The following is a 25,612-nucleotide window of genomic DNA, read 5'->3' as shown; positions in this document are numbered from 1 at the left end:
AGTAAAAAAGAACACGTAAAATGTTCCTTCTCCCCCATCCCACCCTATTTTTCATTTAATTTTTGTTCCCATTTTTCTACTTATCTGTCCATATACTGGATGGATGGAGTGTGAGCCACGAGGTTTTCATAATCACACAGTCACACTGTGTAAGCTACACAGTTATACAATTGTCTTCAAGAATCAAAGATTGGGTTTCAGTTTGACAGCTTCAGGTATTTCCCTCTAGCCATTCCAACACACTAAAAACTGAAAAGGGTTATCTATATAGTATATAAGAATGCCCTCTAGAGTGACCTCTGAACTCCAATTGAAATCTCTCAGCCCGTGAAACCTTATTTTGTTTCATCTCTATTCCCCCTTTTGGTCAAGAAGATTTTCTCAATTCCACGATGCCAGGTCCAGGCTTATCCTTGGGAGTCATGTACCGCATTGCCAGGGATATTTACACCCCTGGGAGTCATGTCCCACGTAGGGGTGGAAGAAAGTGAGTTTACTAGTCAAGTGGGCTTAGAGAGAGACAGGCTACATCTGAGCAACAAAGAGGTACTCTTGGTTTTGTGCTTCCCAGATTTTGGGACTGGTGCTAGCACGGCTGCATAAGAGTAATTTGTGCAGTTTGTCAAAATACAGAATCTGGGGATCTGTGTCCAGAGAGTATAATTCAGCAGCTCTTGGGAATATATATTTTCCTTAAAAAGTTTTATTGAGATATAGTTTACATTCCATGTAATTCACCCATTTAAAAGGTATAATGTTTTGTTTATTCACAAACCTGTGCAGCCATTACCACTGTCAATTTTAGAACATGTCTCTCACCCCAAAAAGCAATCCTGTTCCCATTAGTAGTCACTCCATATTTCTACCTGGTTCTCAACACCCAGTAGCCCTAGGCAGCCACTTATCTGCTTTCTCTGTATAGGGATTTGACTATTCTGGGCATTTCATACAAATGTAGTCATACACTACATGGTCTTTTGTGATTGGCTTTTTCACTTACCATAATGTTTTCAAGGCTGATCTATGTTGTAGCATGCCTCAGTACTTTATTCCTTTTTATTGGCAAATAATATTCCTTTGTTTGGAAGGATATGTATTTTTACAAAGCTCCTAGGTAACATTCCCTACTAGTTTAATCTCAACATATATAGAACATACCTTGAAACATGAACTACATGTTCGTTATACTCTGAAGAGTATAATTTACCGTTACATTTTTTCCTTGTGCTTCAGCAATAGTACTCCCAGAACTCCTCTTTATATTGAGTGTTTTAAAACTAGGGATTGCTCTCCGTTAGTGGTAGCAAAATCATTTTTTTATATTCATTTTATTGAGATATATTCACATACCATGCAGTCATACAAAACAAATCGTACATTCGATTGTTCACAGTATCATTACGTAGTTGTACATTCATCACCAAAATCAATCCCTGACATCTTCATTAGCACACACACAAAAATAACAAGAATAATAATTAAAGTGAAAAAGAGCAATTAAAGTAAAAAAGAACACTGGGTGCCTTTGTCTGTTTGTTTCCTTCCCCCATTTTTCTACTCATCCATCCATAAACTAGACAAAGGAGAGTGTGGTCCTTATGGCTTTCCCAATTCCATTGTCACCCCTCATAAGCTATATTTTTATACAATCGTCTTTAAGATTCCTGGGTTCTGGGTTGTAGTTTGATAGTTTCAGGTATCTACCACCAGCTACCCCAATTCATTAGAACCTAAAAAGGGTTGTCTATACTGTGCATAAGAGTGCCTACCAGAGTGACCTCTCGGCTCCTTTTGGAATCTCTCTGCCACTGAAGCTTATTTCATTTCCTTGCATTTCCCCCTTTTGGTCAAGAAGATGTTCTCCATCCCATGATGCTGGGTCTGCATTCCTCCCTGGGAGTCATATTCCACGTTGCCAGGGAGATTCACTCCCCTGGGTGTCTGATCCCACATAGGGTGGGGGGGGCAGTGATTTCACCTTTCAAGTTGGCTTAGCTAGAGAGAGAGGGCCACATCTGAGCAACAAAGAGGCATTTGGGAGGAGGCTCTTAGGCACAATTATAGAGAGGCCTAGCCTCTCCTTTGCGGCAACAGTCTTCCCAAGGGCAAATGCTGTGGTAGAGGGCTCAACCCATCAAACCACCAGTCCCCTATGTCTGTGAGCACATCAGCAACCATCGAGGTGGGGCAGGCCAATACCCCTGCATTCTCCACCAGCTCCTCAATGGGGCTCTGCATATTTTTTTCCTTGTTTCGTTTTTTTTTTAACTTTTTTTTTTTAAATCAACTAAAAAAAAATAAAAATAAAAATAAATTATAAAAACATACAGTAAAAGAACATTTCAAAGAGACCATAACAGGGGAGTAAGAAAAAGACAACTAACCTAAGATAACTACCTTACTTCCAACATGTTCCTTCTCTACCCCAAGAAAGTAACCTAATACAGCAACATTTCTGTGAACTTGTTCCTACTATACCCATCAGAAATTAACAGAACATAGTCATTCCTAGGCATTCCCAGAACGAGCAAAATCATTTTAGTACAATAAAAATCCGGAATTTTTTCTAAAAGTAATAGAACAGAAAATAGCAAAGTATTACACATAATAGAATTTTACGAAACCTTATGTGTGTGTGCGAGCACACGTACATGCCTTTACTGGGTTAAAATGTGAAATATATTATTTACTGTTGGTTGCTTATGGAAAAAATTTGAAAGCTACTGTTCTTTAAATATTTTAGTATACTCTTTATCTCATCAAATAATTCAGTGGTGAGATATATGGTTAGCTTAAGAGAAAGTTGAATTGAAAGAACTAACCGAAGTTAGAGGTTAAAAATTGGTAACTAATAATGCACTGAGAGGGTGGGATGATTCTGGGAGTCCTGGAAGCAAGACTGCTTGGGTTATATTGTTAGGAAATAAGTTCAGAATTTAGTTTATATATTATGAGAGAGGAACCAGGTATGAGATTTAACACCACTTATCACATTGCTGATACAGTGTTGAGTTAAAACATTGTATCAATAAAATTGATTTGGTTTATGATGGCCATTTAATTAAAATGCCCATGGTACATCATAAGAAAGTGATTATTCTCACTCTGTAACTTCATCAACTTATGGGGTGGTATTACATATTGTAAGTAGCAACGTTTTATTGGACTTATATTAAGTAATGTGTGCATTAAAGTAGTTGCATTTCCTAAGAGGGAGATATAGTTAAAGTTATATTGTTCTGTTTTTAAAGTAAGCAGAAGCTTTGCATATCTCTCTGAAATTTTTTTCAGTAGAAGTAAACCTTTGTCTTCTTTCTAGGAATTCTTTTTTGTATATGGTCGGAGTGATATTGTAACAGTGACATTTCTGAAATAAATTCCACTAATTTCATATTGTTTGGAAGTCATGTTGATTTTCTAATATTCTGAATTTGCCTCTCAGGTTCAGAATTTTAATTCTTATCTGTTATGGTCATTCTGCTAAATCTAGAAAATGAAGCAATGAGTGGTATATAAAAGTAATTTCATAACATTGTTTTTTCTAAAATATAGTTGCTCTTGAAATGGAATTGTTACTGGAGACCTCTTTTAATAATTTAATTAAATGCTAACTTATTTTAATAATAATGTAAATGACTGTCAAAGTAATTTTTTTAAAGTAGCATCTTCTGTTTGTATTGAAACCCCACCTAGGTTAATTAATTTTGTACAGTATTCCTTTAAAATATATTCTCTAAGGTAGCTGAAAATGTACACACTGGTGCATGATAGATGACTTGTTTTGTATAAACAATTTTTATTGTTTTCATCTATGGAATTGCATTTTGAATTTTTTGAAAAATTGATCCTGTATTAGAGTTAACCTTGATTACAAAATTGGATAAAAAACAAAACAAAACAAAAAAAAAACAAAAAACCATAGGTCAGTTTTACTTATGAACTTACATGCAGAAATCCTAAGAAGGATTTTTATTTAAAAATGCAAATCAAATTAAATAGTGTGTCAAAAGAGTAATTTACTAATTATCAAGTAGAGTTTATTCCAGGAATGTAGGGATGGTTCAACAGTAGGAAACTGATTAGTCATTTTACTGTATTAACAGTTAATAGATTAGAGAAGAAAATGATATATAAATCATCTCAGTAGATGCAGAATAATAAAATTTAAGACTAATTCTTGTTTTAAAATCTTTGATTCCGGAGGTAAAAGAGTTTTTAACTTGATATAGTATATGTACCCAAGACCTATGGCAGGTATTATGCATAATGATGAAAAATTGGGAGCATTACCATGAAAGTCAGGAACATATATATGCTATTGTTGCTATCATTTAATATTATCTTGGAAGTCCTAGCCAATGCAATTAAAAAGAGAAAAAATTAAGAGACATAACTATTGGGAGAGAAGAGAAAATATAGACGTTACTTAGAGAATCCTAATTAAGCAACAGAAAACTATTAATGAATTTGATAAAGTAGCCTGATAGAAGAGTAACATGCAAACTGAATAATCAGCTAGAAAATGAAATAGAAAAAAAAATTTAACAACAAAACTCCCAGAATTCTGTAGAACAGACCTAATGAGAAAAGTATAAGATCGTTGTATAAGGAATCAACATCGAAAGTACTATATGTATATCAATGAAGAAAGCAGATGTAGTTCTTAACAACAACATGGATGAATCTCAAAAGCATAATGTTGAGCAAAAGAAGCAAGATACAAAAGACTGTATGTTCTGGTTTGCTAATGCTGCTGTTAAGCAAAATACCAGAAATGGATTGGCTTCTATAAAGCGAATTTATTTGGTTACAAAGTTACAGTCTGAAGGCCATAAAGTGTCCAAGGTAAGGCATCAACAATTGGCCACTGGCGTCCAGAAAACCTCTTTTAGCTCGGAAGGCACATTGCTGGCATCTGCTTGCTCCCAGGTGGCGTTTCAAAGATGGCATTCTCCAAAATGTCAGTGTCAGCTTCCAATGGCTGCCTTTAAAATGTCTCTCAGCTGCAGCTTCTCTTTAATATGTCACTCTCAGTTGCTCTCCAAAATGTCACTCACAGCTGCATTGAGTTCCTTCTGTTTGTCAGCTCATTTATATGGCTCCAGTGATTTAATTCAGACCCACCCTGGATGGGTGGGGTAATATTTCCATGGAAATTATCCAGTCAAAGTCATCACCCACAGTGGGGTGGGTCAAAGCTCCATGGAAACATCCAATAAGAAGGTCACCCCCTAATCAAAAAGATTTATCAGTCTGCCCCCACAAGATTGCATCAAAGATAATGGCATTTTGGGGGCCATAATACATCCAAACCGGCATACTATATATTATACAATTCCAATAATATAAATCTCTTAAACAGAAAAAAATACTATCCAGTTTAGGAAGGCAAGTTAAATTAGTAAAACCATAAAGAAAAGCAAGACGATGGTTATCACGAAAGTCAGGATAGTGGTTACCTTTGTGGAAGAGCTAGGAGGTTGTGATTTTGAAAGGGCACATGAAGGACTTCTGGGTGTTGGCACTATTCTATTTCTTGACCTGGGTAGTGTTTAGATGGGTGTATCCTTTATATTTGCTTAACTCTGTATATGTTTTATCTGCTTTTCTGTATGTGACTTTATATCAAAGTTTGAGAAAGGGAGTGGGGTGGAGCAGACATGGATAAGTAGAACAGAACTGAGAATTCAGAAACTGACCCAGTGTGGGGGGTGGGAGAATTACTATATGATAAATGAAGCAATCCAAATTCAAATGAATGGTTCAATCAGTAAAGGCTTATAAGAAAATTAGATTTACTAGAGTAAAAATTAAATTAGGTTCTTAACTCATTCTGTAAACAAAAATATATTTTCAGTAAAGATCTAAATATAAAAATGAAAATATGTTATTGAGTTCTAGAATGTCTTCCTAAACAAGATAGTATATGCAGATACCATAAAGGAAAAGATTGATAGATTTAACAACATACACACTTCAAACTCTTGTGCAGTGAAAAATACAATAAACGACAATTAAAAATGAAAGACAAACTGGGAAAAATATTTGTAACATCTGTAATAGACACAGTCTAATTTTCTATAATATACAAAGAGCTTCTAAAATTGAACAACCCTGAAATTAGATAAACAATTAGGATATAGAAGAAATATAAATACCTAGTAAATTGAAAAATATTTTCAGCCTTTGCAAGAAGTAGAAATTCAAGATAGATTGATAATAGCCAATATTTATGAAAATGTGGGGAAATGGGTTTTTTGATGGGAGTATAAATTGATGCAGCCACTTGGAAGGGCAATTTCAACATTTAAATTATATGTTTACTATATAATTCCATGTCTAAAATTTTGCCTTTCTAAAAGGCTCGTATATGGCACAAAGGAGTATATATAAGGAAGTCCCTTATAGCATATAGAGTAGGAAAACACTGGAACTAACTCAAAGTCTGTCCTTAGAGATATGGTGAAATTAATCATATCTATAATATTGAATATTACAGTTAATTTGCTTACCATCAATATAAACATGAAGTCACATTGTTAATACAGCATTTTTCTGATATATAACACATTGTCATTAATTTTATGTAATAAGCATAAAAGCTAAAATTCTTTGTATATTTACATAGATGTATATAAGTACATAAAACATTGTCTAGAAGGATACTCATGAAAATATTAACAGTGGTTACCTCTAGAGGGTGAAGAGTGAAGTAAGACTATAATTTTTACCCTTGTTTGAATTTTATATATTGAACATATATTGTGTAACTGATTTTTAAAAAATTGTCTCTCTTCATTGTTGGGCTTTTAAGATGAAATTCTATTTTCATAATATTAGAAAATATTAAAAATAATATCCACATCTGAGCACAAAGCTACTTAATTCATAATTGGGGAAGAACCCTTTGAATTTGATTCTTTGAATCTAATGTTTTCTTGTGTTTAACAGACAGCATACCAGACATTATAGTGGTTCTTTATTTTTAGGGATAGTATGTTTTGAAGGAGGGTTACAACAGTAGTAATTTTATCTTTTTCTTTTTACATTTCCATAAATTTGGAATTTTCAAGTCCTACCTCAGAATCGTTGTCTAATTTGTAGTTTTACCTTTTGTCCAGGCCCATCAAATTCCAGTGAAGAAAATGAATCCTGGAGAAGAAAGGAGGAAAATGTTTGAGGTATAAAGACATCTGTCTGCTTATTTTAAAGCTTTGCAAAAATAATTGTAAAATAAGAAACAAAAATTTACAATATAAAACCTCCAAACCTTTCCTCATTTCTTTCAACCAAATACCTCCAACTTATTTTTTTTAAACCTCCCTGGGCATACCCCTGCCATTAATGTACTAACTTTTCTGATGAGATTAGAAAAAGTAGGATTATTATTGATAAAAATGTTCTTTTTTTATTTAAGGAAGCACCAAGAAAGAGAAGGTTGGAATTTAATGAAAAAGAAAAGAAACAAAAGGATCAGGTAGTTTTTATTTTTATTTTTGTTCATTTCCAAGTTGTAGATAATAGTTTTAAGAGTACTAAGAAGTTTGTCTTTAAAATTGTTTACAGATTAGTTTTATGAAGGCTGAACAGATGAAAAGGCAAGAAAAGGAAAGGGTAAGAGGATAATCCATTTTTCCATGGCATATTCTTCACCCTTCCCTCACAGATTTTTTTTAAAGGAATATACCGATTTCCATTTTATTGCTAAATGTATTTCATGCATTTTATATTAAATATGTGAAGTGGTGTTTTATTTGTTTCTTTTTTTCAAAGTTGGAGAGAATAAATAGGGCCAGGGAGCAAGGATGGAGAAATGTGCTAAGTGCTGGTGGAAGTGGTGAAGTAAAGGTAGGCATTTGATGCCAATAGTTAAACTACTGCTACTTTTTTCTCCAGTTTCACCTTACTCTTCAAAATGTATAAAACTGTGTTGTATGTGTGTGCGTTTGATGTATGGTTAATTTTTATCTAGAATTTTCCAGCATCTATTATAAATTATCTTTCCTGCATGTATTTTATATGTAACTCGTATTGACAACTAATATGTGACACTATTGAAATTACTTAAAAAGCTTGATATGAAGGCTATGACACACCATTCCTGCCAGAGGAATGTTTTTAAAATCAAATAAAAGTTGTCATATACCTGCCTAAAATCCTTCTGTAGCCTTAACAATAAAGTTTTCATAAAAAGCCACCTTATTTTGTCCCCTCTCAGTCTCTCCAAGCTCATACCACACACTGTATGTAGTCATGCTGAACTGAAGACCATACTTATGGTTTCCTTACTTGTAACTTGCTGGATCTACGTCTTTGCACCTTTGTTTGAAACAACCCTTCTCTCCCTCCTTCTTCACCCTCACCTCCACCCATTTACCCAAATAACCGTTAATCTAGATATGTTAATTCATTTGTCACCTTCTGATGGATTCAGACTGTATAACCTTGGCACGTTTCTTAGCTTTTCAGAGCTTGGGCTTCTTCATCTTAAAAAGAAAATATGAAAAGTTCTGAGAACAGTGCCTGGAACTTGGCTAGCAAGGACTCACTCTTACGTTAATTTACTTTCCCTTTCTTTGTTCTGCCAGTTCAAGTCATGTATTTCCTCTTTTGCTCCTATAGCATCCTATGCATATCTCTGTCTCTAAGATGGTCTCCAAGATTCCTGAGTCCTGGTGTACACATCTTGTATTATTCCCTATCCTTGAGTGTGAGTGGAACCTATGAATATAAATATGATAGTATAGTAACTCCTTTGATCAGGTTATGTTATATGGCAAATGGTGTTGGGATAGTATTGTGATTATGTTACATTATATAAGACTCCATTGTAACAGACCAAAAGGGGAAAAGAAGTCAGAAAAGCATGCTCCTGTTGGCCTGGAAGAAAGCAAACATCCATGTTTTGAATTGCCTGGGCCATGTGGCGAGGAAGTGTAGGCAACCTCTAAGTTGCTGATAGTGGTCTCTGGCCAACAACTAGCAAGAAAATGGGGGCCTCACTCATAAGCCTCAGTGAAATGAATTCAACCAACAACCAGTGAGCCCAGAAAAGATCCCTAGCTTTTAGATGAGAATTGCAGCCCTGGCTGACACCTTGATTTCTGCCTGGTGAGATCATGAGCAGAGGACCTAGCTAATGCATATACAGACTCCTGAGCCAGGGAAACTGTGAGATGATAAATGGGAACTGTTTTAAGCTGCTAAATTTGTGATAATTTGTTATATAGCAGTAAAAAACAAATGAATATACTGTCATACCTCTGTATTATAATTTTAATTTTTATCATTGAATAAAGTGGTAATCAACAAGTCTAAACTGTGTATTCCCCTGACCTATGCTCATAAGTCTTGGTATTTAGCTACACAGTAGAAACTTGTCAAGGTCAAATGATTAACATTCTTGCCTATTTCTTTCCCTCAAAAGTTGTGACTTGAATAAGAATTTACTTTGTTTGTTTTATCTAGACATATATATTCTCCCCTGGCTTTCTTGATTTCTTTTTCAGTCTCTTGAGATGCAGAAGTTTTTCCTATCACATATCAGTAATTCAGTAAGAGCCACTTTTTCCAATTCTGTATTACTGTAGACTTAAATACTTTTTAGTAATCTAATTTTATTCTAATATTAAATAAAATTAATTACCTCCTGAATGATAAAGAATGACTTGGGCATAATTTGGCCTATTCTACAATAACTAACCCAAATCTTACCTGCTTGGAAAGTACAAACTTACCAAAGTGTGTGTTTTCAAGTTTTATCAAATATTTTGTATCATTTGGGAATGTGATTATTTTTTCTTCTCCCTTTTTTTGTCTTTTTATATGCAATCAAATTCTATCTTTTCCTATGATGTCTAAAGTGGTATTGTTATCCTTAAAGTCTAGTTTTACCAGTGTTTTTTGAGAACTAAGACTCTTTTTCAATGCAGATACTATGTGTTTAATATATTTCTGCCTCACTTATAAAAATCTATGATTAATTATATAATATATGATTATAATTTATAAACTTCTATAATAATTTCATAGATTATTAATAAAGCAATTTGTTCCCCATGATTAAAGCAATTTCTCTGTTTGTTCCTGTACTTATTCTCCAGGGATTTTGAAATAGTTAACTTGTTGAGCTGTTTCATTTTTGTACAGTTGGTAACAACCTGGAGGCTCAGTCTAATGTGAACCAACTTAAGGAGATCCCCAAATGAAGGGATCTATTATATGCCTCTAAATAACAGAAATTATTATTCACAGAATAAAAAACTAAATGTCTTTGATTATTTAGTTCTGCCAGATTTGGAACTTTTTTGTTTTATCCATTTTTTTTTTTTAATCTTCATTTTATTGAGATATATTCAAATACCACGCACTCATACAAAACAAATCATACATTCGATAGTTCACAGTACCATTACATAGTTGTACATTCATCACCTAAATCAATCCCTGACACATTCATTAGCACACACACAAAAATAACAAGAATAATAATTAAAATGAAAACAATTAAAGTAAAAAAGAACACTAGGTACCTTTGTCTGTTTGTTTGATTCCTTCCCCTGTTTTTCTACTCATCCATCCATAAACTAGACAAAGTGGAGTGTGGTCCTTATGGCTTTCCCAATCCCATTGTGACCCCTCATAAGCTACATTTTTATACAATTGTCTTTGAGATTCATGGGTTCTGGGTTGTAGTTTGATAGTTTCAGGTATCCACCACCAGCTACCCCAACTCTTTAGAACCCAAAAAGGGTTGTCTAAATTGTGCGTAAGAGTGCCCACCAGAGTGACCTCTCGGCTCCTTTTGGAATCTCTCTGCCACTGAAGCTTATTTCATTTCCTTTCACATCCCCCTTTTGGTCAAGAAGATGTTCTCCGTCCCGCGATGCCGGGTCTACATTCCTCCCTGGGAGTCATATTCCACGTTGCCAGGGAGATTCACTCCCCTGGGTGTCTGATCCCGCGTAGGGGGGAGGGCAGTGATTTCACCTTTCAAGCTGGCTTAGCTAGAGAGAGAGGGCCACATCTGAGCAACAAAGAGGCATTCGGGAGGAGGCTCTTAGGCACAAATATAGGGAGGCCTAGCCTCTCATTTACAGCAACAGTCTTCCCAAGGGTAAAACCTATGGTAGAGGGCTCAACCTATCAAACCACCAGTCCCCTATGTCTGTGGTCATGTTAGCAACCATCGAGGTGGGGTAGGCCAATACCCCTGCATTCTCCACAGGCTCCTCAAGGGGGCACTACATATTTTTTTTTCCTTTTTTTTTCTTTCAACTTTTTTTCTTTTTTAAATCAACTGTATGAAAAAAAAACAAAACAAAACAATAAAAGAACATTTCAAAGAGACCATAACAAGGGAGTAAGAAAAAGACAACTAATCTAAGATAACTGCTTTACTTCCAACCTGTTCCTACTTTACCCCAAGAAAGTTACCTAATATAGCAGCATTTCTGTGAACTTGTTCCTCCTATATCCATCAGAAATTAACAGACCATAGTCATTCCTGGGCATCCCCAGAACGTTAAATAGCTTATCTGTTCTTCTTGGATTATTGTTCCCCCTTCCTTAATTGCTCTCTATCGCTAGTTCCCCTACATTCTACATTATAAACCATTTGTTTTACATTTTTCAAAGTTCACAGTAGTGGTAGCATATAATATTTCTCTTTTAGTGCCTGGCTTATTTCGCTCAGCATTATGTCTTCAAGGTTCATCCATGTTGTCATATTTTTCACAAGATCGTTCCTTCTTACTGCCGTGTACTATTCCATCGTGTGTATATACCACATTTTATTTATCCACTCATCTGTTGAAGGACATTTGGGTTGTTTCCCTCTCTTGGAAATTGTGAATAATGCTGCTATGAACATTGGCGTGCAGATATCTGTTCGTGTCACTGCTTTCCAATCTTCCGGGTATATACCGAGAAGTGCAATCGCTGGATCGAATGGTAACTCTGTATCTAGTTTTCTAAGGAACTGCCAGACTGACTTCCAGAGTGGCTGAGCCATTATACAGTCCCACCAACAGTGAATAAGAGTTCCAATTTCTCCACATCCTCTCCAGCATTTGTAGTTTCCTGTTTGTTTAATGGCAGCCACTCTAATCGGTGTTAGATGGTATCTCATTGTGGTCTTAATTTGCATCTCTCTAATAGCTAGTGAAGCTGAACATTTTTTCATGTGTTTCTTGGCCATTTGTATTTCCTCTTCAGAGAAGTGTCTTTTCATATCTTTTGCCCATTTTATAATTGGGCCGACTGTACTATTGTCATTGAGTTGTAGGATTTCTTTATATATGCAAGATATCAGTCTTTTGTCGGATACATGGTTTCCAAAATTTTTTACCCATTGAGTTGGCTGCCTCTTTACCTTTCTGAGAAATTCCTTTGAGGTACAGAAACTTCTAAGCTTGAGGAGTTCCCATTTATCTATTTTCTCTTTTGTTGCTTGTGCTTTGGGTGTAAAGTCTAGGAAGTGGCCGCCTAATACAAGGTCTTGAAGATGTTTTCCTACATTATCTTCTAGGAGTTTTATGGCACTTTCTTTTATATTGAGATCTTTGGTCCATTTTGAGTTAATTTTTGTGTAGGGTGTGAGGTAGGGGTCCTCTTTCATTCTTTTGGATATGGATATCCAACTCTTCCAGCCCCATTTGTTGAAAAGACCGTTATGACTCAGTTCAGTGGCTTTGGGGGCCTTATCAAAGATCAGTCGGCCATAGATCTGAGGGTCTATCTCTGAATTCTCAATTCGATTCCATTGATCTATATGTCTATCTTTGTGCCAGTACCATGCTGTTTTGACAACTGTGGCTTTATACTAAGCTTCAAAGTCGAGGAGTGTAAGTCCTCCCACTTCGTTTTTCTTTTTTAGAGTGTCTTTAGCAATTCGAGGCATCTTCCCTTTCCAAATAAATTTGATAAGTAGCTTTTCCAAGTCTGCAAAGTAGGTTGTTGGAATTTTGATTGGGATTGCATTGAATCTGTAGATGAGTTTGGGTAGAATTGACATCTTAATGACATTTAGCCTTCCTATCCATGAACATGGAATATTTTTCCATCTCTTAAGGTCCCCTTCTATTTCTTTTAGTAGAGTTATGTAGTTTTTTTTGTATAGGTCTTTGACATCTTTGGTTAAGTTTATTCCTAGGTACTTGATTTTTTTAGTTGCTGTTGAAAATGGTATCTTTTTCTTGAGTGTCTCTTCAGTTTGTTCATTTCTAGCATATAGAAACATTACTGACTTATGTGCATTAACCTTGTATCCTGCTACTTTGCTAAATTTGTTTATTAGCTCTAGTAGCTGTATCGTCGATTTCTCAGGGTTTTCCAGATATAAGATCATATCATCTGCAAACAATGACAGTTTTACTTCTTCTTTTCCAGTTTGGATGCCTTTTATTTCTTTGTCTTGCCAGATTGCCCTGGCTGCCACTTCCAGTACAATGTTGAATAACAGTGGTGACAGCGGGCATCCTTGTCTTGTTCCTGATCTTAGAGGGAAGGCTTTCAGTCTCTCACCATTGAGTACTATACTGGCTGTGGGTTTTTCATATATGCTCTTTATCATATTGAGGAAGTTTCCTTCAATTCCTACCTTTTGAAGTGTTTTTATCAAAAACGGATGTTGGATTTTGTCAAATGCTTTTTCAGCATCTATTCAGATGATCAATTGATTTTTCCCTTTTGACTTGTTAATGTGTTGTAATACATTGATTGATTTTCTTATGTTGAACCATCCTTGCATGCCTGGAATGAACCCCACTTGGTCATGGTGTATGATTTTTTTAATGTGTCTTTGGATTTGATTTGCAAGTATTTGGTTGAGGATTTTTGCATCTATATTCATTAGGGAGATTGGCCGGTAGTTTTCCTTTTTTGTAGCATCTTTGCCTGTTTTTGGTATTAGATTGATGTTAGCTTCATAAAATAAGTTAGGTAGTGTTCCATTTTCTTCAATGTTTTGAAAGAGTTTGAGTAAGATTGGTGTCAGTTCTTTCTGGAAAGTTTGGTAGAATTCCCCTGTGAAGCCATCTGGCCCTGGGCATTTATTTGTGGGAAGATTTTTGATGACTGATTGGATCTCTTTGCTTGTGATGGGTTGGTTGAGGTCTTCTATTTCTTCTCTGGTCAGTCTAGGTTGTTCATATGTTTCCAGGAAATTGTCCATTTCCTCTACATTATCCAGTTTGTTGCCATACAATTGTTCATAGTATCCTCTTATAATTTTTTTAATTTGTTCAGGATCTGCAGTTATGTCACCTTTTTCATTCATTATTTTGTTTATATGGGTCTTCTGTCTTTTTGATTTTGTCACTCTAGCTAGGGGCTTGTCAATCTTGTTGATCTTCTCAAAGAACCAACTTTTGGTGATATTTATCCTCTCTGTTGTTTTTTTGTTCTCTATGTCATTTATTTCTGCTTTAATCCTTGTTATTTCTTTTCTTCTACTTGGTTTAGGATTGGTTTGCTGTTCATTTTCTAGCTTCTTCAGTTGATCCATTAGTTCTTTGATTTTGGCTCTTTCTTCCTTTTTAATATATGCGTTTAGTGCTATAAATTTCCCCCTTAGCACTGCTTTTGCTGCATCCCATAGGTTTTGGTATGTTGTGTTCCCATTTTCATTCGTCTCTATATATTTAGCAATTTCTCTTGCTATTTCTTCTTTAACCCACTGATTGTTTAGGAGTGTGTTGTTTAACCTCCAGGTATTTGTGAATTTTCGAAGTCTCTGATGGTTATTGACTTCTAATTGTATTCCATTGTGATCAGAGAATGTGCTTTGAATAATTTCAATCTTTTTAAATTTATTGAGGCTTGTTTAATGTCCCAGCATATGATCTATTCTGGAGAAAGTTCCGTGAGCACTAGAGAAGTATGTGTATCCTGCTGATTTGGGATGTAATGTTCTGTATATGTCTGTTAAATCTAATTCATTTATCAGATTGTTTAGGTTTTCAGTTTCCTTATTGGTCCTCTGTCTGGTTGATCTATGTATAGGAGAGAGTGATGTGTTGAAGTCTTCCACAATTATTGTGGAAACATGAATTGCTTCCTGTAGTTTTGTCAGTGTTTCTCTCATGTATTTTGTGGCACCTTGATTGGGTGCATAGACATTTACGATTGTTATTTCTTCTTGCTGAATTGCCCCTTTTATTAGTATGTAGTGGCCTTCTTTGTCTCTCAAAACATCCCTGCATTTAAAGTCTATTTTATCTGAGATTAATATTGCTACACCTGCTTTCTTTTGGCTATAGCTTGCATGAAATATTTTTTCCATCCTTTCACTTTCAATTTCTTTGTGTCCCTGTGTCTAAGATGAGTCTCTTGAATGCAACATATTGATGGTTCATTTTTTTTGATCCATTCTGCGAATCTATATCTTTTAATTGGGGAGTTTAATCCATTTACATTTAACGTTATAACCGTGAAGGCATTTCTTGAATCAGCCATCTTATCCTTTGGTTTATGTTTGTCATATATATTTTCCCCCTCTCTCCATTAATATCCTTTATTGTACCCATACCGAATCTCTTTAGTACTGAACCTTTCTCCAAGTCTCTGTCCTTTCTTTGTTTCTCTGTCTGTAGGGCTCCCTTTAGTATCTCCCGTAGGGCAGGTCTCTTGTTAGCAAATTCTCTCAGCATTTGTTTGTGTGTGAAAAATTTAAGCTCTCCCTCAAATTTGAAGGAGAGCTTTGCTGGGTAAAGAATTCTTGGTTGGAAATTTTTCTCTCTCAGAATTTTAAATATATCATGCCAGTGCCTTCTCGCCTCCATGGTGGCTGCTGAGTAGTCATTACTTAGTCTTATGCTGTTTCCTTTGTATGTGGTGAATTGCTTTCGTCTTGCTGCTTTCAGAACTTTCTCCCTCTCTTCCATGTTTGATAGTGTGTTCAGAATATGTCTCGGGGTGTGTTTATTTGGATTTATTCTATTTGGAGTTCGCTGAGCGTTTATGATTTGTGTATTTATGTTGTTTAGAAGATTTGGGAAGTTTTCCCCAACAATTTCTTTGAATACTCTTCCTAGACTTTTACCCTTTTCTTCCCCTTCTGGAACACCAATGAGTCTTATATTTGGACGTTTTATATTATCTATCATATCCCTGAGGTCCGTTTCGATTTTTTCAATTTTTTTCCCCATTCTTTCTTTTATGCTTTCATTTTCCATTCTGTCATCTTCCAGGTCACTGATTCGTTGTTCAACTTCCTCTAGTCTCGTACTGTGAGTGTCCAGAATCTTTTTAATTTGGTCAACAGTTTCCTTAATTTCCATAAGATCATCCATTTTTTTATTTAGTCTTGCAATGTCTTCTTTACGCTCTTCTAGGGTCTTCTTAATATCCTTTGTATCCCGTACTATGGTCTCATTGTTCATCTTTAGTTCTTTGAGTAGGTGCTCTAGGTGCTGTGTCTTTTCTGATCTTTTGATTTGGGTGTTTGGGCTTGGGTTATCCGTATCGTCTGTTTTTTTCATATGCTTTATAATTTTCTGTTGTTTTTGGCCTCTTGGCATTTGCTGAACTTGATAGGGTTCTTTTAGGATTTGTAGACCAATTGAAGTCCTTATCTGTAATTTATCAGATCTACAGCTTCGTGGAGTACACTTTCTCTAGCTAACCAGCAGGTGGCGTCCACGAGCCACCTGTTCTCCACAAGCCAGTTCTCCCCTGCTTTGCCTTTGTGGTGAGTGGGAGAGTGAGTCTTGTGGGGTCCAATTGGTGTACCAAGCTTGCGTGTGTAGTTGGTGTTGCCCGCCCTGTATATGGGGCGTGTTTCTGGGCAGTCAGGGAGGGAGGTGTCTCTAACAATGAAATCTCCCTGGTGATCCTGGAGTTTTAAAGGTGCTTTAATAGTCTCATCCTTCAGTTCAGTCCTGCCACAGTTTGTCTCTGCCACTGACGCACAAGTCCTTGGTATTGGCGTATGGCTCCTGAGAGTTGCAAGTGGGTCCCTCTTCCAGGCCGTGCACCCCCTGGTCCTCTGGTGAGGGATGACTGTGCTATGTCACAGGTGAGTGTCGTCCCCCCAGGGCGGTTCTGGGCTGCTGGGCTGTGTAGGGAGGCTCCCAGTCTGCTGAAATGATGGCTGAATGGGGCTTTATTAATTCACACTGCTCCACCTTCCCAACTCTGGGACAATCAGCTGAGGTTGTAGGGAAGGCTAATGTCCACGCCCAGTTTTGTTGCGTGCCTGTTATTTGAAGCGCTTCCATCACACTGGGTTGTCTGGGGGCAGCTCTGGGCTATGGGGGTGGCGATGGGCAGGAGTGTTTCCTGTCCACCAGGATGATGGCTGTGAGCGGAGACCCCCCTTTTCTTGGGAAGTTGTGGTGTTTAGTGAATTTTCTCAGCCACTGGATTATTGCCTTTTGTCTCAGAGCTCTCTTAGTTCTCCTCTTGTCTTGACCTGCCCAAATTGCAAGTCTTTGAAGCTTTCTGTTTTTGGCTTCTTAGAGTAATTGTTTTAGAAAAAGAAAAATGGATTAAAAAAAAAAAAAGGGGCCCTCCTCACAGATCTAATGGGTTATTGAAATGCTAAGAGACAAAGCAATTAGGGCCATTAAGGAAAGGTCCACAGGGCATAGAGATCAGCTTTTCTTCGGGATTTGCATATGAGCCTCAGGGCCTGAGCTCTGCCCTTCCCCTTTCTATGTTCACCAGAACTCCAAAAATCCTCCGCTTTTATTTTGGAGTTTTTTGTGCTGTTTTTTTCAATGCCTGTCTCCTCTCTGTTGGTCTGGCTGCTCTCAGATTCTCTGGTGTCTGGTCTCAGTCTATCTATGGTTGGAGTTTGGATCAGTAGAATGAGTTTCCGATAAGAGCTGCCACTGCAGTTCTCCCTTCTCCTTCCCGGATCTGACAGCCCCTCCTCCCACGGGACTGAGCCTGGCAGGGAGGGGTGCGGGTCCCCTGGCCACAAAAACTTACAGATTTCGCTGATCTCCGCAGTTCCACATTTTCATGAGAGTTGTATGAAGTATGCCCAAAGTCAGATTGCTCTGTGGTGTCCAGTCCATGCAGTTCCTGGCTTTGTACCTACTTCCCTGGAGGAGTAACTAAAACATACAGCTTACCAGTCTGCCATCTTGCCCTGCCTCCGTTTTATCCATTTTTGATGTATCTCTTATGAATATGTATTTTCAGAAAAATGATTATGTATAATTTGATCACATGATGATCATAATATGTAAGAGGTATATCTGTTGTTTCCATATATATTGGAATACTATTCAGCAATAAAAAGGAATAGCCTAATTATGCATACACAACAAAGCTGAATCTCAGAAACATTGTACTGAGTGAAAGAAGTTAGATACAAGTGCATATTGTGTCACAGAAAGCATATCTGTGGTTGCTAGGGTCAGGGAGCATTGAGTGCAGTAGGGCATGACGGAATTTTGGGGATGATAGAATGGTTTTGAATGTGATTGGTTATATGAATGTATACATTTGTCAAAACTTATCAGCCTATTTAAAATTGAAGAATTCTGTTGTCTGCATGTTATGTATAAATAGTTTATTTTTGAAAGATCATAATTCTTCAGTTTTCTTACACAGTGTTTTTTGAGTATGGGCATCATCAGAGATGTTTACATAGTATTGTTTTTGCCTAAGAGAAACATTAGAACATTGACATTCACGTAAAATATTAGCATCAGACTAAATTCAAAGTGTAACCAGTTTTATAGGACGTTTGACCATCTTTTAATGGAATTCTGTTCTGATTCTTGACCTGAGATACGCATTTTAAGGATGTATGTGAGCACCCCCTTGACAGAGATCCCTGTCTAATTTGTTGTTATCCCTATTTCTAGCAACTTTCGTTTCTTTCTATTTGAATATCATTAATCATTCATCTGTATTTATCTTCCAGTGATTTTTTTAAAATCATGGTTTCTTATAAAACTGTAGCAACTTCCGGTGTCAAGATGTTAAAACAAATTTTATCTAATTGGGTTACACTCAAGTTTCTTTTTACTTTTTTGTGGTTCTGAAATTTGTCTTTGTATCTTTTGTTATCCAGAGTTTCTTTCTTTATCACCTAGAAGCTCTTCCTCCTTTAATAGCTGGCTTCTATTCTGATCATTTCACATGCGAAAAAAAAAAAAAATGTTTTAAAGGCTGCCAGTCAACCTTAGTCATATCAATATGTTTGTCTTATTTTCAGTGCTATTTGACTTCTACATCTGAGGTTATTGATTTCCTCTTCTTAATGAAATTCTTCCATAATAGCTTAAGCAGTATTATACACTTTTTATTTACTTTTTTTTTTAAAGTTAATTAAATTTTAATGGTGGTAAAGTAGACATAACATAAATCATAAATCAAGTTAACCATTTTAAGTGGACGATTCTGACATTACATACAAGATGGTGGAACTTTCTCTCCGCTATCTATTTCCAGACTGTTTTTATCACCCCAAACCAAAACTTATTCTCATTTGGCAGTAATTCTCATTCCCTCCTGCTATACCATCCCTGGTATCCACTATTCTGGGAATTTGCTGCTTCTAAGTATTTCATATAAGAGAAAAGAAATCATACCGTATTTGTCCTTTCTTTCGCTCACTATGTCTTCAAGGTTCATCCACATTGTAGCATGTGTTAGAACTTCATTCCTTTTTACACCTGAATAATATTCCATTGTCTGATAGACCACATTTGGTTTCTCCGTTTATCTGTCGACGGACACAATCGCTGAGAGGGTTGTGTCCACCTTTTGACGATTGTGAATAAAGCTGCTGTGAACACTGGTGTACAAACACCTGTCCGAGGCCCTGCTTTCAGTTCTTTTGGGTCTATACCTAGGAGTGGAACTGCCGAGTCAGATGGTAATTCTAGGTTTACCTTGCTGAGGAACCACCAAACTGTTTTCCACGGCGGCTGCACCACTTTACCCTTCCTGCCAGCAGTGCTCAGGGGTTGCTGTTTCTCTTTTCCAATGCTTGTACTTTTCCGTTTTTTCAATAAGAGCCATCCTAGCGGCTCTGATATGGTATCTCATTGAAGTTTTAATTGCATTTCTCTAATGTCTAATGATGTTGAGCATCTTTTCATATACTTACTGGCCATTTGAATATTTCTCTGGAGAAACGTCTGTTCAAATCCTTGGTGGCCCATTTTTTAGTTGGGTTGTTGTCATTTTGTTGTTGATCATAGGAGTTCTTTATATATTCTAGATATTAAACCTTAATCAGATAAATGGTTTCCAAATATTTTCTTCTGTTCTGTAGATTGTCATTGTCTTTTCGCTTTCTTGATGATGTCTTTTGATGCACAAAAGTTTTTATTTTGATGAAACCCATTTTATCTGTTTTTTCTTTTGTTGTTCATGCTTCTGGTGTAGAATCTAAAAATCCATTGCCTACTACAAGGTTCTGAAGATACTTCCCTATGTTTTCTTGTAAGAGTTTGATAATATTAGCTCTTCTATTTGGATTGCTGATCCATTTTGAATTAATTTTTGAGTATGGTGAGAGGGAGGGGTCCACATTCATTCATTTGTATGTGGATTTTCAGTTGTCCCAGCACCATTTGTTGATGAGACTATTCTGTCCCCATTGCATGCACATGGCACCCTTCTTGAAATCAACTGGCCACAGATGTGTGGGTTTCTCTAGCTTTCAGTTCTATTCAGTTGGTCTGTGTCTGTCCTATGCCAGTATAACCCTGTTTTAATTACAGTAGCTTTGTAGTCCTAATTTGCTTTTAAATGTAAATGGTAGCCTACCATTTATATTAAATAAGTTAAAACATTTAACTTATTTTGAAGATAGATGATATGGTCCGCATCTTTCTTTGTGTTTATGTGAGCATGTGTGTGTGTGTGTGTGTGTGTGTGTTGTCCACCTGATAATTTGGAAAATCAGTCACTTATATATGTTTTGGTTTTTCTAGCCACTTCCTGTGTGCCTATCACTTTGCTAAAATACCTTTACCTCTATTGTTTAGACCAAATATTTTCTATAAAGGGCTGGGGTGGGGGATAAATATTTTTGGCTGTGTAGGCCAGCATCTACTCAACTCTGCCATGTAGCACAAATATGGCCCGAGTCAACACACGTAAATGCATAGGCCTGGCCGTGTGCCAATAAAAGTTTATTCATGGACCTTGAAGTGTGGATTTCATATAATTTTACTTGTCATGAAATATTCTTTTGATTTTTTCCCATTGTTTAAAAATCTAAATCAATTATTCATCTATTCTTTTTTTTAACATTTTATTTTGAAATAAATTCAAAGTTATAGGAACAGTTGCAAAAACAATACAACCCCCATACATATAACTCCAGCATTCCCTGACCCCCCCAATACCCCGATCCACCAACTTTAACATGCTGTCATACTGCTATTTCTTTCCCTCCCTCCCTCCTTCCTTATCTATCATCCATCATCTATTGCTCGTCTTCTGAACATATGAGAGCTAGCTGCACACATCCTTGAACAAACACTATAATTCACATATACAATTCCCATGAACAAGAACATTCTTTTATGCAATCCCATTAAGCGCAGCTAAGAAGTACAAGAGATTCAACAATGATACAAAGATTACATTCTATATTTCCTTTTTTTTTTTTTCCTTATGTCTCAGCTGTGTCCCTTTGAGCCTCCTGTCCTCCCTTCTCGGATCCCATCCAGGGTCATCCTTGGCATTCAGTTGTCATCTATTTAGATTGTTTTTTTTTTCTTCTTAATTGTGGAAACATATATACAGGCTAAATCTTCCCTTTCCACCCTCTCCATAGCATTCCATTATTGGGATTAATCACATTTAGAATGTTGTAATGCTATCACCTTCCCACCATCCATTACTAGAAATTTCCCTTCACCTCAAACAGCAACCCTACACTCTTTTCTTAACTCCCCATTGTCCGTTCCCTGTTTCTCTTAACCCGTACTCTACTTTTCATCTCTATGGTCATATTCTCTGATAATTTCTTTGTGTTTAAAATTAAACTCTTAAATTTTATTTATTTTTAACTCTTATCCTTTCTGACATCTCTATTTTCTAACTATGGGTTTTTTTTTTTTTTTTTTTTTTAATTAGAGAAGTTTTGAGTTTACGAAACAATCATGCATAAAATACGAGATTCCCGTGCACTACCCCACCACCAACACCTTGCATTGGTATGGAATATTTGCTACTATTGATGACAGCACTTTTTTTTAAATAATTGTATTGTTTCTTTAACAGTAGTTACCTTTGTTAAAATTGATGAAAGATTATTAAAATAGTTTTATTTATCAACTTTTAATTACCTTGGGTGTTTTTTTTCCTGTATACCACCCTGTTGTTACCACTTTGCATTAGTATTGTACATTTGTTATAATTCATTAAAGAATGTTCTTATACTTGTACTATCAGCTATAGTCCATTATCTACAATACAGTTCATTGTGTTGTACAATCCTATGTTTTCTTTTAATTTTTATTCTTGTAATGTATACATCCTAATGTTTCCTTTTTTAACCACATTCACCTATACAGTTCAGTGCTGTTGATTATACTTTAATAATGTGCTACCATCACCACCATCCATTACCAAACCTTTGCCATCAGTTTAAATAGAAAATCTGTACAAATTAAGCATCAACTTCCCATTCTTTAACCCCAGTCCATCTCCTGGTAACCTATATTCTAGATTCTAAGAGTTTGCTTATTATACTTCGTTCATAACAGTGAAATCATACAATATTTGTCCTTTTGCATCTGACTTATTTCACTTAAAATAATGTCCTCAAGGTTCATCAATGTTGTTGCATATGTGTTTCATTTCTCTTTACAGCTGTATAATATTCCATCATACATATGTACCATGTTATGTTTATCCATTCATCAGTTGATGAACACTTGGGTTTCCTCCATCTTTTGGTGATTGTGAATAATGCTGCTATTAAATTGGTGTGCCAATATCTGTTCAAGTCCCTGCTTTCATTTCTTCTGGGGATATCCTAGTAGCAGGATTTCTGATCATATTTTAATTCTATACTTAGCTTCCTGCAGAAGTGCCAAACTGTCTTCCACAGCAGCTACACCATTTTATATTCCCATCAGCAGTGAACGAGTAATTCTTGCTTCTCCACATCCTCTCCAACACTGCTGTTTTTCTGTTTTTTTTTAATAGTGGCCATTCTAGTAGGTGTGAAATGATATCTCATGGTTTTGATTGGCATTTCCCTAATAGCAAGTGATGTTGAGTATCTTTTCATGTACTTTTTAGCCATTCATATTTCATCTTTGGAGAAATGTCTATTTACGTCTTTCACCGATTTTTAAATTGGGTTGTTGGTCTTTTTATTGTTCATTTGTAGGATTTCCTTATATATTCAGGATGTTAAACCCTTATCAGATATGTGGTTACCAAATATTTTCTCCCATTGTGTAGATTTTATTTTCACTTTCTTTACAGAGTCCTTTGATGCACAAAAGTTTTAATTTTGAGGAGGTCCCATTTATCTATTTTTTATTTCATTGCTTGTGCTTTGGGTATAAAGTCTACGAAACGATTGCCTACCACAGGATTTGAAGATGCTTCCCTACGTTTTCTTCTAGGAATTTTATAGTCTTGGTTCTTATATTTAGGTATTTGATCTATTTTGAGTCAATTTTTGGATATGGTGTGAAATAGGGGTCCTCTTTCATTCTTTTGCATGTGGATATCCAATTCTTCCAGCACAATTTGTTGAAGAGAGTATTCTGTCCCAGTTGAGTGAACTTGGCAGCCTTGTCAAAAATCAAGTTGCCATAGACATGAGAGTTTATTTCTGAACTTTCAGTTTGATTTCATTGGTCAATATATCTACCCTTGTGCCAGTACCATGCTATTTTCACCACTGTAGCTTTGTATATGCTTGAAAGTCAGGAAGTGTGAGTCCTCCAATATGTTTTTGTTTTTTTGGGGCCCCTCACCCTTCCAAATAAATTTGCTAATTGGCTTTTCCATTTCTGCAAGTAGGCTGTTGGAATTTTGATTGGAATTGTGTTGAATCTGCAAATCAATTTGGGTAGAATTGACATTAGTTAATTAGTTAATTAGTTAATTAGTTAATATACGTAGTCTTCTAATGAAGATGGAATGTCTTTCCATTTGTTTAGGTCTTCTTTGATTTCTTTTAGCAATGTTTTGTAGTTTTCTGTGTACAAGTCCTTTACATCATTGGTGAAATTTATTCCTAGATATTTACTTCTTTTAGTTGCTATTGTAAATGGAACTTTTGTCTTGATTTCCTCCTCAGATTGCTCAGTAGCAGTGTGTAGAAACATTGCTGATTTTTGTGTGTTGATATTGATCCTGCCACTTTGCTGAACTTGTGTTTTTGTTTTGTTTTGTTTTAACTCTAATAGCTTTGTTGTAGACTTTTTGGAACTTTATATAGGATCACGTCATCTGCAAATAGTGAAGGTTTTTACTTCTTCCTTTCCAATTTTGATACCCTTTTTTTTTTATTCATTGCCGAAGTGTTCTGGCTTCAGATTCCAGTACAATGTTGAATAACAGTGATGACAGTGGGCATCCTTGTCTTGTTCCAGATTTTAGAGGCAAAGCTTTCAGCCTTTCACCATTGAGTACAATGTTAGCTGTGGGTTTCTCATATATGCTTTTTATCATGTTGAGGAAGTTTCCTTCTATTCCTATCTTTCCAAGTGTTTTTATCAAGAAAAGATACTGAATTTTGTCAAATGAATTTTCCATGTCATTTGAGATGATCATGTGTTTTTTTGCCTTCAATTTGTTAATGTGGTATATTACATTAATTGATTTTCTTGTGCTGAACCACCCTTGCATAACTGAGATAAAACTCACCTGATCATGGTGTATAATTCTTTTAATGTGCTGTTGTATTCAATTTGTAAGTATCTTGTTGAGGATTTTTGCATCTATATTATAAGAGAAATTGGTCTGTAATTTTCTTTTCTTGGAATATCTTTATTTGGCTTTCTTGGATACGTTGGCCTCACAGAATGAGTTAGGTAGTGTTCCCTGTTGTTCAAATTTTTAGAAGAGTTTGAGCAGGATTGGCATTAAATCTTCTGGGAATGACTGGTAGAATTCACGTCTGAAGCGATCTGGTCCTGGACCTTTCTTTGCTCGCGGATTTTGATGACTGATTCAGTGTCTTTACCTGTGTTGGTGTGTTGAAGTCTTCTATTCTGAAGTCAGTGTAAGTTGCTTGTATGTTTCTAGGAATTTTCCTGAGTCATGTAAGTTGTCTAATTTGTTGACATACAGTTGTTCATAATATCCTCTTATGGTCCCTTTTATTTCTGTGGGTTAGAAGTAATATCCCCCCTCTTATTTCTGATTTTATTTATTTGCATCTTCTTTTTTCCTTGTCAGCCTAGCTAAGGGTTTGTCAATTTTATTGATCTTCTCAAATAACCAGCTTTTGGTTTTGTTAATTCTCTTTATTTATTTATATTTTTATTCTCATTTTCTCTTATTTCTGCTCTAATCTTTATTTCTTTTCTCCTGCTTGCTTTGGGATTAGTTTGCTGTTCTTTGGATACTTGAAGCTGCTGTGCAGAGAGAGCAATTCACAGTTGTTTAGAGTAGTTTAACAGCCTCTTCCTCCCATTCTTCCCTGGATACTGTGCAGTGTTCT

General features: G+C 35.9%; 1 protein-coding gene across 18 annotated transcripts in view; it reads left to right on the top strand.

Moving 5' to 3' along the window:
* The window catches only part of NEK1 (NIMA related kinase 1), a 351,041-nt gene that overhangs the window by 120,804 nt on the left and 204,625 nt on the right, over positions 1 to 25,612 (top strand). For 16 of the 18 annotated variants that reach the window (XR_005215994.1, XR_005215995.1, XR_005215996.1 and 13 more), the window contains 4 exons: positions 7,122 to 7,181; positions 7,418 to 7,477; positions 7,567 to 7,614; positions 7,774 to 7,848. The exons of 1 other annotated variant lie outside the window; for it this stretch is intronic. Coding sequence is in view for 14 of the 17 variants with exons in the window: in XM_037830993.1 (XP_037686921.1) it covers positions 7,122 to 7,181; positions 7,418 to 7,477; positions 7,567 to 7,614; positions 7,774 to 7,848 (243 nt within the window). In the remaining 3 variants the exon portion in view is untranslated. The remainder of the gene's footprint in view (positions 1 to 7,121; positions 7,182 to 7,417; positions 7,478 to 7,566; positions 7,615 to 7,773; positions 7,849 to 25,612) is intronic. One more of the 18 variants, XM_037830988.1, reaches the window with a different exon arrangement.

Source organism: Choloepus didactylus, chromosome 3 (assembly GCF_015220235.1).
Source record: "Choloepus didactylus isolate mChoDid1 chromosome 3, mChoDid1.pri, whole genome shotgun sequence".
Lineage (NCBI taxonomy): Eukaryota > Metazoa > Chordata > Mammalia > Pilosa > Megalonychidae > Choloepus > Choloepus didactylus.
Note: the sequence above shows the minus strand (reverse complement) of the source record. Positions and strands in the feature narration are given on the sequence as shown.